Here is a 16,214-nt window from a genome sequence, read left to right on the forward strand (position 1 = left end):
GGATCCTCAAAATCTGGGTCACTCCCTGAGTTTGGGGACTAGGATTAGATTTCTCTTTGCATGGAACTCTGCAGTAGGATTGTATCACATATTAGATTGGGGCATGTGCAGCAGGGTCCAAGGGCATCATGAGTGAGGCTACAAGGACCTCAGTTTCTCATGAAGTCTGGGTCCCCATGGGGGCCTCTCTGTTCTCTCCCACAGGATCTCCAAACAAGGCCTTGCCGCCACAATTCACCTCTCCAAATGAGAAAGTTGTCTATGAACTGGAAGCAGGTAAATTTGCAATGCTCACTGTGGGCTGTAGCTGTCCTGGCAGCCTGCCTGCCAGGATGGGGAGACCCAGCCAGGCACAAGGAGCTCTCCCCTTCTACTGCACCCCCGGTGCTTCCCCTTGCAGAGCACTCGAGCTGCCACAACTTGCCTGGCAGACAGTGTGGGGTGCCAGTTCTCAAGGCCAGAATTAGGAGAGCACAACTTTAAAAGTTTCTTTTTCCAGGCACAAATAAAGATACATATTCAGGCATGAATATGCAGGACTGCAGCTGCAGAAGCAGGTGAAACAGGGACACTCAGGTGCTTAGAGAAGTTCCTGTAGGACCTTGTCTCGGCCCTGTCCCTGGCTGTGGTTTACTCCAACCCTCCCTCAGTGGCTTCAGCTTTCTGGCCACTTCTTGCTCATCTCCTCTCCGTTTTTGGCTGATTACTTCCTAATTAACGACAGCTCTCCTTTTGCTGGCCTCACATCATTTTGTAAGGGGGACCACATCCCTTCCCCCACCCCATCTGTTTAGAAGGGTAACTTTTTGGAGAAATTCCCTATATTGAACGGATCGTGTCCTATTACATTGCTTTAATAAATGTGGTGCCAATGATGAATAGCAGCAGAGTCTTCACTTTAAAGCACAGCTTTTTTGGCTCAGAAGGTCAGACTTCTTCCATAGTCACTCTATAAGATAAAATCACTTATGGGCTGATCACAAAGATACTCACACTCCCATGCCTGATCTTGAGGGGAAGTTAAATGCCTGAAGAAATATTTCCATCAAAATGCTTTTGTGGAGCTGGATCTTTTGCTTTACGGCATCTGTCCCCTGTGCAGTGGGGGTGATTAACACTGCCCAGTTTTCCAACTAAGTGGTTAGCAAGTGACCCTTTTGATGGGTCACTTGGTGCAGTTAAGGAATTTGTAACACATTTGAGCAGGCAGAATATTTTTTTCTATTTATTTGCCTGTCATAAATCAACATGTCCAGAGTGTTAAACTGTTACCAGATGTCTGAAGGTGGATGTGAGTCCCAGTCCCTCCTGAAAGGAGGCAGAGCTTCGGCTGGTAGAATCACTGGAAAGCACAAAAGTCAGGGGGATGCTGTTCCTGCTTTGCAAGACCTCACAGTGGTCCTTTCTTCCTAGGAGAGGACCTTGTACTGTCCTGTGAGGTCTTCTTCACGTTCCTGAAGGACTCCCGGACTGAGGTGTGGTGGACCATAGATGGGAAAAGCACAGATGACATTGCAGACCCCAAGATAAAAGTCACACAAAGGTAACATAATAATGTGAACCTTCATTTGTATCTAACCCTCTCTTGGGTCCTGTGGAGTTGTGTGGGTACAGACAAGCAGCAATATCATTTTCCCTTGCAAGGGAGTGTGTAGTCCCCTCCGTCCCTGTTAATCAGAAACCCCTGTGTCTGCACCATGCCATGATGAGCACTGGAAACTCCAGGGAGGAGGCCTCCAGACCTGGACAGTGTTTCACCTTACAGAAGGATTCGAGGGAGCTTTGTTTACCTGTTCACATCATCACTTGTTCTGGTCCTGGTAGTGGTGCCAACAGCTGGTGCTATTGTGGGACTTCTAAAAGAGGGGCAGACACAATTTTATTTAGACAAATGTTCCCAAGTACCATAAGTGATAAAAATATTTCCAAAAAATAGAGGCTGGAAACAAAAATATAGTATTATTCATAGTATTGATTAGAAGGAATAGAGATTTTGTTACATGAAAAATCCAGATGAGGTTCAGAGTCCCATTTGCTGGGTACTGAATTACACTTAGAAGGCGGTCACTGCCCCAATGAGTTTGCAAACCTACATAGAAAAAGGAAAGGCAAAACAAAATACTATTATCCCTATTTTGCAGATGATCAATTCAGACAGAGAGAGACAAAGTGACTCAGCCAGGATTGTACAGGGAATGTGACGTGTGCTCTGAATCCTGAGTTCATGAGATCTTGTTGCTTTGTAGGCAAGAACTTCCTTTATCTCTAAAATGCAATGTGATACAGCTGCAATGAGAAAATTATGAGTGGCAAAATAAATATTAAGGAAAATCAGATAAGGGAACAGCTTCAGCTGTATTAAAATCTGAAGTGTGTATCAGTTTATAAATATCAGTTTAATTTTTTTTTTTTTAAGTCAGGTTATATATCAGGGAAAGGAGTATTTGTCAAGAAGAACTTGCTGCAGTTTCACGTATGTAGTGCTCTAGTTTTTCTCTTACAGTGAAATTACTAGAGATTTTGAAGACAAAACTGTCATAAGGACTCTAACAGTTGCAAAAGCCACACCAGAGGACTTGAAACGGAATTACACTTGCTATGCCAGAAATGCCAAAGGCGAGGACCATAGCCAGGCCATAGTGCGCATAAAAGGTAAAATACTTGCAGAGCATGGGTGTGAAATGAGGCATGCTCAGAGAGGGCTGTCAGTCCTGCCTTGAGCCTTGTCTGGCAAAAGAGTAGGGGAACAAATACTTCCGCTGCCCATCACCTAATAAAAGTTGTTAAATTCCTTCTTTTTTTTTTTTTTTTTTTTTTTTTTTGTAATTCATCTTCTAATAAAACTTACTGAATCTTGGAATTTGGTGATGTTTCCACTCATTGCTGTTCTTTTATTGTGCAGTTTGCCAATGTGCATGTCAGCTGCCACCTGAATTGCCATAAAAACAGTTGCCCAAGGCTAGTTAGAAGAGTTATTCTCTGTCCTTAATACAAAGAAGCAGCAGTGGTGTGACAGACGCTGTATGAGTTGGAGGGGGGCCTGTGATATTCTGGCTTGATGTCCACAGGTTGTCCTATCTGTTTGCAAGTATTTCAGTTTTTCTGTAGTGAACTCTGATTCCTCTTTCCTGGTAGAAAACAAGCAGGCCATGGCTAGTTATATCCTTGCTGTTAGTCTAGGACAAGCCACAAGAACTATATGTGTTTGATGGGGAGGGAAAATGGTGGCCACTGCCTTTATTTTGCTGCATGTGAGCTTTGGCTGGCTCTCCTAGAAGTGTTGTTGTGTTGCCCTAAGAGTTTTCATATACTGCTGAGAAGGTCATGTTCATGAGCTGGCTTTGAACTGTGCAGGTGGTTTCCATCAACATCTGGCTGCTCCCAGGGTTTCTCTGAGGCATAAGTCCAGCCTGTGCTTTGGCTTGCTCTGCCAGCCCAACCAGACCTGGTAACCCAGAATGGGGACTCCGGGGTGGCCAGCCATCATGAATCCTGATAGAAGAGCCTTGGCTTGGCCATCTTCCTCTGAAGAGCCAGCTTGGCCCTCAGCTGTTCCTCTGTGGTGTTTGGCTGCATGTGACACAAGCTTGTTCCTGCTTAGCTGAAGGCCCAACCTGTTCTGTAAACCAGACCCTCTATTTCTTTTTGAACCGAGTTGTAGCACCGAAGTACACCGTGGAGCTGGCCTGTGGACTGGGGGCAACCATCCTGCTTGTTGTGGTGCTGATAGTCATCTATCATGTTTATTGGCTTGAAATGGTCCTTTTCTATCGGGCTCATTTTGGAACAGATGAAACCATTCTAGGTAAGGAGTTAAAGGACTTACATTTATTTTATCCTGCTACAGGCCAGACCCTTCATTTTCATGTAGGAATTTTCATGCAAGTTATTTTTAACACTTCACAGCATAATGGCATTTTGACCTTCCATTTCTATACCTGTGTTCAATTGTGTGGGTCATTGTAGAGCAATAAAAGTCAGGTTTGGGTTGGGGGAAAGGAGAGATAAGTCCTCTGTGTTCTCTGCAGAGGTGAAGCATGGACTTGTCAGGCTCCCTGGGGTACTGCCCGTCTGATGGCTAGCTGTTTCATCCAATCTAGATGGTCAAAATAAGTCATCACATTTCAGTAAGTCCCTGGTTTCTCTGGTGACTCTAAGGATTCATGAATCCAGGGTAATTTGCTTTAAATTGTGGGAAAGCATCCAAAAAGATGGACCTGGAAATCACCTTTCTATCCTCAGTTTTTCCACAGCTTCCCTGTGTTACTGGGATTTCATCTCTTGGGACTCTGAGGTGAGGTTTATTCATCTGTAGGATGAGGAGGAGTTTGAGCCCTTGCAGCTTGTGGTGTGAACCTGCCAAGGGGGTGCGGTGGTTCTCAGAGGGTGTAGGCGGGGTGCAAGTCTCTGTCTTGTGAGACTGCTCATGTGGATAGACAGCAGTGAGAGGAAGCAAAGTCAGAGATGACAAAAGAACCCTGGACAGAACAGGTTGGTCATCTTAATGCGGTCTTGTGCCTTCAGCAACCCAGCAGTATCTGAGTACCTGCACGTTCAGGCTGGGTAGTCAAAGAGGCAGCATTGCTGTCTTGTAACTATGGAAATCAATGTGTCTTAACCTGTGCTGCCTGGGCTCAAAGCGAGCCTTCATATCTGCTTTTCCTGTGAAGCAAGTCAAAGGTTCAGCATGTGCAGTATCACAAGTGTCTCTTCTGCTGTTTGTGTTTCTCTGCGCTCCCCATGCTCAGACGGGAAGGAGTACGATGTGTACGTGTCCTACGCGCGCAATGCGGAGGAGGAGGAATTTGTGCTGCTGATGCTGCGGGGAGTATTGGAGAATGAGTTTGGGTACAAGCTGTGTATCTTCGACAGAGACAGCATTCCAGGGGGAAGTGAGTATTTCACAGGGGGCTGTGCTTCATGCGCATCCTCTTTATTGTTCTTTGAGGTACTGATAATTGATAGGAACTGGCCTATCCAGCTTATCTTTCGTTTTTTTTCCCCATCTTCCTTAATGATCTGTTGTTGTATCTTCTATTGTTTTTGCTTCATGTGGTAATGTCTCAGATGTTCCAGGCCACCAAAAAGGCTGCAGTGGACAAGTGGTGGCTGTTGGTCATTTCAGTTGCTCTTCCCAGGCATGATGTACAGGAGTGATTGATCTATCAACATAAGGGAACCAGACCACTGATCTCATGAAAACCCCCCTGGGCTGCCTTAAAGAAGAGAGACAGGGGGAGTGTGATACTGGACCAGACTGATAGTTCACAGAGGGTAATGGTGCGTTCCTGTAAAACCCAGAAGTGTCTGCTTCAGGGAAGTGTGGAGAGCACCATGCCAACATCAGTGAGAAGATAAAATGCCCTCCCAGAAGGCTTCCCACTCACCCTCATTAATTATAGAGTCTGTGTCTAACTTGGCATACAATTAAGTTGCTCTGATTAAGAGTACTTTGTTGAAGGTAGTGAGACTCATTTATTCACCAAGATGTAGATTTGGTTATTTTCACTGTTTCAAGCTAAATCATACAAGGTTCCAGACACAGCCTCTGCTGCAGAGATGCAGGTATTCACCAAGAACAGAAGTTTGTGAAAGTCTCTGGATAGGCATACAATCGCGCAGGTGCCACAGCAAGGGCACAAATCTGGCCAACACTCAATTTCCAGTGTCCTTGGAGCAGAGTTGGCTGTATGATCCCTGATGCCTACTAAAAGTTCAAAGCGTGAAATTTTGCCAGTGCAGACTGCCCCACTTTGAAGTCATGGGCTTTGGGTCAGGATCCCACTGATGACAGAACCTGTGCTGATAAAGTCCATTAGGGTCCCTTTTGGGTAGGACAGGAGGGACTGTTGGAGTCCCAGCCCAGCTGTGTGACAGGGAGCAGAATCAGTCTGGGATCCGTTATTTTTATCTCCTAGATCATTGCTAGAACACAGCACCTCTAAATTTGAGGGCAAATAAATATGTGTGCTTTGGGGGATGGGAGACAACCGCAATCTTGGTGCTGTTCCTTCTAGAGAGAGCCTGGATGACATGGCAGGACACCCTCTGGGCTCTATTTGCTTGATGCCAGTGCCAGGCTCAGAGCAGGTTTGCTCTTGAGGTATTCTCACTAGTTCCTCAAGACGTACATCTGCCTCCTGTTCCCTCTGTCACTTCTTGTCATCCTTCGTCTTTCCCTTTGGAGGGTCTCATTTTCCTTCCAGCGCAGCTCCCTTGGGCTCCCTGCCCTTCACCCTTATCCCTGGAGCACCCCCATCCCTGCTCTCCGTGGTGGTCACTACCAACCTCAGTCCAGCGCCAGCCCTCCAGAGCACTGCTAGGGTGGCTTGTCATTGCACTGCCACTTGCAACACTGCTGGGGCTTGTGTGTTGCTTCTTAGCTAGGATTTGACTAATCTCCTTCTTGGGGGGAAGCACGGGGGGCCAGGAGATAGCTTTTGGCAGCTGATCTTATGCCTCCAGAGTGTGCATCTGTGTCAACAGGTAGAGAGTTATGTTGTCGCTGATGAAGAAACAGTGGGAGATGGATTATCCTGTGAGCTTGCTGACAGGAACTAATCAAACGTGCTTGACAGCTAAATAAAGTTGCCTGTCACCATTATTTTATTCTCCATTGTATTTCCTGACCAGTCAAGATTGTTCACTTGTCAATAAAGCATAGGAGATCCTGCAGCAGAGAGTGCAAGCACTGGGATTCACACTTACAATGAATTTTCACATTAATTACAGAAAGATACCTAATGACAGTCTAAGTACGGATGTTAGAAAATCAAAGAGGATCCACAGTTACCATGGCATCTCCAGCTCAAAGGGTGTTACTTTTGGGACACTTCATTAAAAGTCCTCAGAGCAGTTTACTCGTCACTTCTACAAACACACAAATCTGCTTTCATCGATGACAGCAACAGGAACAGCTGGATGAGAAGCAGGAGTTAGGATGGTGGTATTTCCAAAGCAAATTAACCCATGAGGACACTCAGGGAGGCTGTAGATAGAGGCAAGAGAAGTGAAGGGATTACCCAGAGTCATTCTGGACATCTGCCAGAGGAGGATATAAGTGTAGGCATTCAGGCTTCCCAACACCTCTTCAGGCTGAGTCTTTTCCTTGAAGTCATGTGTTGTCCAGCTGACAACTTTCTTGTTTTGCTCCAGAGAGCCTCCTTTTCTACTCTTACTAGAAGGAAGCTAAATCTGAGCCTACCAGAGCAGCCCTCTTGGCCACATAGCATCCTCATAGCATTGGGTGGTGACACTGCCATGTAGTACAGTGCCTTTTAGATGTAGCTACCTCAGGCATCTCTGTGCAGCATAGCTAGGAGGAAATGCATCTGTAGGCAGCCTGAGGCTGGGAGTAGAATATGTCACTGGTATGGGGCAGTGGGTGCCAGCTATGGTGTAGGACACCCTACCTGGAATCACTTGTAGGGTTGGGAAGCACCAGTATAGAGAAGGCCTCCAAGGGATTTGATTGTCTCCTTCAAAAGACACCTGGTGTCACACTAGCAGATCAGCAGCATGTTCTCGGCCATCACTAACCACCTCAATGTTTCTTTCTCCCAGTTGTCACAGACGAAACCCTGAGCTTCATCCAGAAAAGCCGACGTCTGCTTGTTGTCCTAAGCCCCAACTACATCTTGCAGGGGACACAGGCCCTGCTGGAGCTCAAGGCTGGTCTAGAGAATATGGCCTCCAAGGGCAACATCAAAGTCATTCTAGTGCAGTACAAAGCCATCAAGAAGAGCACAGTGAAGGAGCTGAAGCAGGCCAAGGCGGCCTTGACTGTCATTAAATGGAAAGGCGAGAAATCCAAGTTCCCAAAGGGCAGGTTCTGGAAGCAGCTGCAGGTGGAAATGCCAGTGCAAAAAGTTAACAGGAGCCTTGATACGCTCATACGTATCCCTGAAAAGTGTTTGACACCATCAGAAAACAAAACAAAACAAACCCCCAAAACCCACAAGTTAGGTCAGGGCATGGGAAGGAACTCGGGGGTTTTGCCATGAAGGACTGTCCCCCAAGCATTTCAGAGGACAGCCAGGCCTCCCCGTAGCTTTTCTGTTGCCCTGGCAGTAGAGAGACCAAAGATGCATACACCTCCTCTCTGCAAATTCATGTTCTTGTCATCAACCACACAAGCCCTGGGCTCCAGGTCTAAATTTGGGCTATCCAGGTGGGATGCAGCCAGCAACTTGTGGCTCCTTTCTTCTCCAAAGCAGCTTCACTCCTTCCTGGTCATTGACCCTTGTTGCAGAGGCTGGGGAACAGTTTGAAAGGTGGCTCCAGTGTAGAGCCTTTCATACGTGTCCCAGCTATATAGTCCTGATCACTGTGGGATCACAGATTTCTGTTTCAGTGTGGGGGAGTGTAGACTCTTGAGGCTCCTCATCTTTGTTCCCCACATTTCTCTAGGAGCAGGTATTCAGATAGTTTGGCAATGTGAAATGGCTGTTACAAAATAATTAAAAAAAAAAAGGGGGGGGGGGAGAGCTCTGCTAGGTGATATTTGCATTGTATTTGCATTGTAGCATTTCTATTAAGTGGTCAGTCTCTGGGACTCTGCAGACTCCTGAGTATCCCAGATCCTTCAGGGCTGTAATGCTTATAATCCAGGGGAAATCTCTCATTAGTACAGACCACAGAGAGTGTCTGAGAGATGCTTCTTTGTAGAGTAAACTCAGGGATTTCAGAAGCACTGCAAGGAACCCCACTTTACTACTGAACCCGCCTACTGTCTCTGTGCTGCTGGCTGGGGGAAAGCATCATGCAAGGTGCTGCCAAGGCCTCTGGGATGACACTGGATATATGTCCAACTCCCCAGGAGACCCTACAAACTTACTTGAACTTATTAAAAACTACTAGCTCTGTTCAGCTGGGTAAGACTATGAGGAAAGGGTGAAAGAGTTCAGGTTGTTCAGCCTCGAGAAGGCTCTGGGGAGACCTTAGAGCAGTCTTTCAATACTTAAAGGGGCCTTATAAGAAAGATGAGGACAGACTTCTTAGTAGGTCCTGTTTCATTAGGACAAGGATAATGTTTTCAAACTAATAGAGTGTAGATTCAGACTAGATTTAAGGAAGAAATTGTTTACAATGAGGGTGGTGAAACACTGGAACAGGTTATCCAGAGATGTGGTAAATGCCCCATGTCTGAAAATATTCAAGGCCAGGTTGCACGGGGCTCTGAGCAGCCTGATCTAGTTGGAGATGTCCCTGGTCATTGCAGGAGGGTTGGACTAAGTAACTTTTAAAGGTCCCTTCCAACACAAAATATTCTATGAATTTATGAAGACTTGGTGTTTTCTGCCTAGATATGAACAACATCACCATCAGGGCTTAGGCTTAAACTAGCCGTGGCTTTACAAAACAAGTCTCCACCCATCTTATTTCCCACCCAGAGCTGCAGGACAGAGGATATATCTCAGCTTCTGCAACCTTTGCACAAAATGGGAATATAAAAAACCACTGAGTACAAGTCCTTATTTCAGTGGAAGGCAGCTAGCATGGGAGGGGACCTGCTATGTTAACCCCCAGCAGACAGGCTTTTCAGACTGAGGGAGGGGAGTGTCCCTTCCCTTGTAGGATAGACCAAAGCACAGCAGGACCCCAGCATTGACTGGTACTGTTCACAGTGTTTTCACATAAAACTACAAGCTCTGGGGATGTTTCCATACTCCTGTAGCTCCCGGTGCAATGGCCAGCCCACTTAATTGTGGAATTCAGTATTACGCACACTAAGTGCATGCTTATTTTTTGTTGATAATGGTTACTCCAGAGTCACCTGTGACTCATGCTTTTGCTCTGTAGGTGTCCAGTGGGTGAAGCATATCCGTTCATACTAGCATTAAAAAAGCACTACAATTTGGAATCTATGCACTATTCACGCAGCTGAGCAGCAAGGTTTGAGGGTCTCCCAGTAAACAGCCCAGCCTTAAAGGTGTGGGGCTGAATCCTGGCACTGGTGAAGCCCTTTGCTCTTAGCATCTTATGATTAATAATGTTATTGCCTGGCAGTGGGGAGCCACAGGCACCTGTGCTGTTGGGCAGGTACTGTGCGAGTGTGGAACAAATAGGTCTTCTTTCTCACCTTCATCTTCATCCTTCCTATCCCAAGTAAGCTTTGTTTTAAGCAAATAAAATTGCAGTCAGCTTCACTGAAGGCAGTGGAGCTCCTTATCTGCTCAGAGGTGCTTAAAAGCCTTGCTGTTACGAGCTTTTCTACTCCGGTTCTCTGTGGAGGGACAGAGTTGCTTCCCACACTCCAGGAAGCTTCATTTCTAAGAGATAGCACCCAAAACCATGCTCAGCTTTGTGAACCCCTTGCAACCACGACATTTTGCCTTTTGTTTGTGTTTTCAGCATCTCTGTAATTGGCTGACAGATCTGCAGGCAGAGAGAAGGCCCTGGGGCCAAAGCAGAAATGTGTTATATTCCAATTTGATTTTTTAAAAATTGACTCAAAAATAACTATAAATTAGTTAACATTGCAGGCCTCACCATATCACATCTCACTTTTGGCTGAAGTACCAAGAAAACTTCTGCTGATATTTTAATAAGTCTGATTATTTTAGGAAGTAAAATACACCTCATTTATTTTGCTGATTTTATTCAAAGAGTTTTCCAAATAAATCAGAGACACCCCAGAACAGGATTACTGAGAGACATCAGCAGAGCACCTGCAAGGCAAGAAGTGAGATGGGCTGGAAGGGGACTAGGAAGTCCAGAGGGAGGGAATAGTGCTGGAGCAGACTTTGCTCCTCTGGGAGCTTTGCCACTGGCTTTGCTGGGAGCTCTCAGGCCAGGAGTGAAGCCCAGTCCCAGCTGTAATGCAGATCTGCAAAGCACCTCAAATATGCCTGCCACTTCATCCTATGCCATGTGTGGTGTCCATTGTGGGATTCTGTCACAGCATCTGCATAGTTCAGTTGATTCATTTGAGTTTCTGTGCTCTAGCCTAACATTTATCAATATGCAGCTCATATAAAACTCCTCATTGTTATTTCATGGGGAAACAGCACGGCACAAATTGGAAAAAATATCTTCCCCCTTGTGCCATTTGATGTCGTACAGCAGTTCCAGAGTTTTCCCTTCTCTTTCCTGTATGTTTTTGCCTTTGTGTTATTTGGTCTGTGAAGTGTCAGTATTATTTTATTTTGCTTTTCAATAAAACATTTTCACTTTTGCATTTCTGTCCTTGTGCATTTCTCATAAGTATCATTTTCCTCCTCATTACATCTACAGAAGGCCATTAAAGAAAGATGACTCTGTGTAGTCTAAGCATCAGGATCATTTGGGGACACCTTCTTAGAGGGGAGCATTTTCCTGACTGTTTCATGGTGTGCCTGCAGAGATCCTGAGGCACCACCACTGCTACCAGGGCCATGCAAGCAGAAACACAGTGACACACAGCGCTCAAATGTCACCCAACAGTGGACACACACACACAGAAATTCTCTGACCTGAAGAATGCTCATTCAGCAATCACAAGATAGAAAGATGAGAAGGAAATATCATCCCTTTGCTCGAGAGACCAAGCCAGAGTGTTGAACAGAAATCTTGGAAATCTACCCTAACCACAGAAATCAAATTCACTCTTAGGCTGCTTTGCCCATTACCTTCCAAGTAGTTGGGTAGAAAATGTTCATTCAGCTTCATATTTTCTCATCCAAGCCACTTTCTTTACTCTTTTCCTTGTTTATATGTGTTGTGGTTTGGGCCTGATCGGCAATCAACCACTGCAGCTAATCACCCTCCCTTCCCCCTCCCTTCCTGGGAATGGGGGAGGGATTAGAGGGGTGAAGGGAGACTCGCAGGCTGAGATAAGAACAGTTTAATAATGGCAATAAAACGAGAACAATAACGATGATAGGGGGGAAACCAAAAGAAATATATAAACAGTCAATGTACAACGTAATTGCTCACCACCCACTAACCAATACCCAGCCCGTTCCCGGCCAGCGACCCCGAGATACCAAGATCCCACAATCACAATCCCAGAAGCGAGAGAGCTCCTTCCCAACCACCCCTCCTTTATATAGTGAGCATGACGTTCCATGATATGGAATATTTCACTGGCCAGTTAGGGTCAGGTGCTCTGGCCGTGCTCCCTCCCTGCTCCCTGTGCCCTTGTGCACGGGCAGGACATGAGGAGTCGGAGAGTCCTTGAAGTCTCGGTAGCAGCTGAAAACATCAGTGTGCTATCAGCATTTTTCCCATACCAAACCCAAAGCTAAATCCAAAACACAGCACCCATCTAGTCCCTGAAAAGGAATATTAACTCTATTTCAGCCCAAACTAAGACAATATGTTAGCAGGTAAGTTGAGAGAGCACTTCCTGATCACTAACAAAATGAATACTTGTGACAGTCTATGGATTTGGGGTCTGTGGGCTATGGGGTCTGTGACCCCCCAGCTTTTATTGGGCTGGGACAAATGTGTGTATCTCATAATCCTCTGTCACATCTCTGGGGTGCATTAAGGGAGACACAAGTAAACCAACAAAAATATGCAGTGTCTTTGTAACCATGTAGTAAACATGGAAGTTTTTTTAGTATAAAGCAGATATTCAACAGTATCAAATTCCTCACTCTGCTGGTACCTAAACCCCACAGTGTTATTGCTGCCAGCCCTGTCCTGTGCTGTTGGTGTCTCTGGGAGGAACCCTCCTGCCAGCACACTGTGAAGTCGCCACCAGGTTTTCCCATGAGCTGGGATTACATTATAAACTGAACATCCCAAGGTATCCTGGTCAGCCAAGTCTAAATGCTTCCCATTCTCAGAAATAAAATCTATCTTTGGGAATTTGAGCATTTTTCCTACCGAAAAAAAAATGTTGAGTGTTGCAAATTCAAAATTGATAAAACCATTACTGTCAGCCCAATCGAAACACTTCATTTCAGCAATGTTGGAATAATTCATATTAATTGAACCTGTGCTTTTTGAGCAGGCAGATAGAATAGGTGACCTCCCAGGGGCTGCGCTTGCCTACGTTTCACTGTGATTATGTAATTCCAGTTTCAAGCAGAAAGACCTTTCAGACCAGCAAAGAATTTTTTTTTTTCATGAAATGTTGAAGCTTGGCTGATTTCAAAATAGATCTCAATCAGTTATAGAAAGGTTTGAATGAGGTGGGGACTCAGGAAATTGGAAGATTGCTGCCAACTTCTCGTGCCTTTGAAATAGGGTGGTAAGAACATTTCATGGCACTGAGTGACAATTCTGGCAGAACTGCCTTTATCATCTACTTTTGGTTGCAATGCATCAGTGATTTCCTCTGTGTGTGTGTGGGAAATCCCTCCAAAACTTGTATACAAGAAAAAAATACTCCAAATAGTTTGATTTAAATTCCAGTGTTATGTTAAAGAATCAAACAGTGACTTACTTTCCCCATTATGATATTACTGTTCAATCATTTTTCCTATCCCAGGTTCTTGGTTCCCAAATAATCTAGTGACAATGAGTTTTACATCTAGTAATATCTCTTTGGGAAAACAAACAAACAAACAAACAAACAACAATAAACAAAAAAAAATATTTCTCTGTACAGTATTAAAATAAGATGCATTCAGGTGAAACATGGTGCACCTTCTGCTGTGAGATAAGGAAAAAGACAGCCAAGTACTGGAAGAGTAAGAAGTATTGCCATTGCAGGGAAGGAGCAGTATTTTTATTTATGTAAAAGACCACTGGTAGGGAGGGAGAGGAGTCTCCAGGCTGAGGAATCAAGGCTTTAGCAGTGTGAAAGGTGATGGAAGCAGCAGGTAGCTCTTCTCCCCAGAACAGCTCTTTGCAAGATATTCCTGCAGTGTTTTTTCTCACTGAGTGTGTAAGAGTTCTTACTCCAGTGCTCCCTGTCCTGCTGGAACATCACCTTGTCCTCAGGTCCGCTCCCCATCTCAGGCACCAGCACTTAGTAGGTAGATGGGGGTTTTTAAAGTTTTTACACTTCTGTTACTCAGCTTGGGTTAATTTGATAAGTGCCACAGCCCTATTAATTCCCACCCTTTCCACTGCTCACCCATTAGCCATGACACCTTCAATACACTTGCTGCATTCCAAGCCGCACATGTCCAAGGACATCCTTCAGGTGTGCTGCTTTTCAACATTCATAATAAAAGAGATGCTGCCCTTGCCTGGCAGCTTTCCAGCTAAGCATCTTGCTGAGCTTTACAGACTGCAATTAATCCCAAGAAATGTTTTGAAGGGCAGTATTTTGACCCCCCCATCACAACTAGGGGAACCGATGGGGAGGTTTAAGGCTGACATTTTTGCTTTCCAAGCTTGGAGGCTTCCATTTCTAGATGACAGCATAAGAGGGAGGGCAGTAGGTTTTGGCCTCAGCAGGGTGACCTGTGGCATGATTACATGATTACTTCACTTTGTTCCCTCCATGCAAAGGGCTGCCAGAGCTGTGGGCAGGTAGTTCCTGAACATGACCTGCCTTTTATCTAACGCCCAAATTTCCCTGGGCAGCAGTGATGCTGTGCCGTGCAGAAGTCATAGTACAGTCCTGGCTTATCCGGCTATCCTGGCTTCTCATTTACCACTTCAGTCTTCTCAAAAACCAACTGCAAAGTGAAAATGCTGCTACGGCTCCTGCAGTCCCTGTTGGCAGGAGCGTGGGCAAGTTGAAAGTCACTGGGCTTGTGCCAGGTTTCCCTCTGTGGGAAGGGACAATCTGTGCAGGTATGCCACCAAACAGCTTCCTTCGGCTTTTCTCTCCCCATTCCCTCCCCCTTGTGCACCCCAATTCCTCTGCCCTTGCACTCTTAGATACCACCGAAGCTGTGTTCGACTTCATCCAGAGGAGCCGCAGGATGATCGTGGTCCTGAGTCCTGATTACTTGACGGAGAAGAGTATCAGCCTCCTGGAGTTCAAGCTGGGCATCATGTGCCAGAATGCCATCGCCACCAAGCTCATCGTGGTGGAGTACAGGCCGCTGCAATGCACCCACCCCACCATCCTCCAGCTGAAGGAGTCCGTCTCCTTTGTCACCTGGAAGGGGGAGAAGTCCAAGCGCTCTGGGTCCCAGTTCTGGAAGGCGCTGCGACTTGCCCTGCCGCTGCGCAGCCTGAGTGCTGGTGCCAGCTGGAATGAGAGCTGCTCCTCCCAATCGGACATCAGCCTGGACCCTGTCCAGAGGAGAAGGAGCCGGTTGAAAGGGCAGCCTGACCCACAGGGCACCATGGCAGGGACTCTGGCTCCCGGAGGGATGGCCCCATCCCCTGAGTCAAAGGCCAAACACCGAGCCAAACACTTCTTGACGTGCCAGTGTTGTGGGACCTACTGCAATGGTGGCAGCAGACTCAAGCGCAAGCATCGGGCTGTGGCTGAGCCCAGGTGGGACAATCATCTCTGCAAGCCAGGCTCAGGCAGGCCTGCGGTGCAGGGGGTTCAGGGCAGAAGTCGACCTGAGCCCCCGCCGGCACAGGCTCCTGCTCTCGCCCTCTGCCATTACAGCGACCTGTCAAACAACAATGACTTCTACGTACTTTAGCCAGGAGGCTGACGGCACCCCAGGTGCTGGGCCAGCAAAAGAAACTCACTGTAGCCTCAGCTATGATATTTTTACAATATCACAGGCTGATTCAGTGTTGTTCACCATCAGTCCCATGCCAGCATGGAGGACTGCAGCAATATCACCAGTGCTGGTGATCAGAGCCAGGGACCTGCAGCCACACACAGAGCAGCAGCAAGGAGCTGCCTGCTTGGGTCCTTCTCCTTAATTTAAATTGCAAAGTGGAGCTGAGAATGTGTTTCTCTGGCATTGCTTTTCCTCAGCTGTGGTTGTGTTTGCCACAGGGCTGCTGCTGGGGTTGGGTGTCGGAGGGCAGGTCCTCAGCCAGGGGATGGGTGGGAGGGAGGGGGGAGAAGCCACGCTCCTGGCAGTAACCTCTGGAAGGGGGGAGCAAGCCTGCATTTTGCAAAGGATAAAACTTTGCTAATGAGGGCAATGGGAGCCTCTGCCAGTGCAGGAGTGTACTGCACAGTATGGTGCATTATCCACTGTGTTTTAAAAGAACTTCGTTAAAAGTTTTAAGATGAGTCCCTTCTCTCTAAATAAAACTGATTTCTTTAACCTGTTGTTGTTACAAGTGCCATGGGAACTGGTAAATGCCGGAGCCTTGTTCACCAGGTGATGCCTGGGGAGGTGGTTTGCCCAAACTGGCTGAGGTCCCCTCCTGTTTCCAGTGCTTCAAGTGGCTCCTGGGCTTGGTCC

The 16,214-nt window shown here is 46.4% G+C and overlaps 1 protein-coding gene across 16 annotated transcripts in view; it reads left to right on the plus strand.

The window, feature by feature from the left end:
- Positions 1–15,760, plus strand: part of LOC104361937 (interleukin 1 receptor accessory protein) — a 48,712-nt gene extending 32,952 nt beyond the window's left edge. For 15 of the 16 annotated variants that reach the window (XM_032986850.2, XM_032986852.2, XM_032986848.2 and 12 more), the window contains 6 exons: positions 205–276; positions 1,414–1,543; positions 2,504–2,652; positions 3,656–3,805; positions 4,749–4,892; positions 7,564–11,179. In XM_032986850.2, coding sequence (XP_032842741.1) covers positions 205–276; positions 1,414–1,543; positions 2,504–2,652; positions 3,656–3,805; positions 4,749–4,892; positions 7,564–8,003 — 1,085 coding nt within the window. In that variant the 3' untranslated portion in view covers positions 8,004–11,179. Of the gene's footprint in view, positions 1–204; positions 277–1,413; positions 1,544–2,503; positions 2,653–3,655; positions 3,806–4,748; positions 4,893–7,563; positions 11,180–14,766 lie in introns of those variants that run through there. The other variant, XM_032986860.2, reaches the window with a different exon arrangement.
- Positions 15,761–16,214: the final 454 nt, after the last annotated feature.

Source organism: Tyto alba, unplaced genomic scaffold, assembly GCF_018691265.1.
Source record: "Tyto alba isolate M040663 unplaced genomic scaffold, T.alba_DEE_v4.0 Super-Scaffold_10, whole genome shotgun sequence".
Lineage (NCBI taxonomy): Eukaryota > Metazoa > Chordata > Aves > Strigiformes > Tytonidae > Tyto > Tyto alba.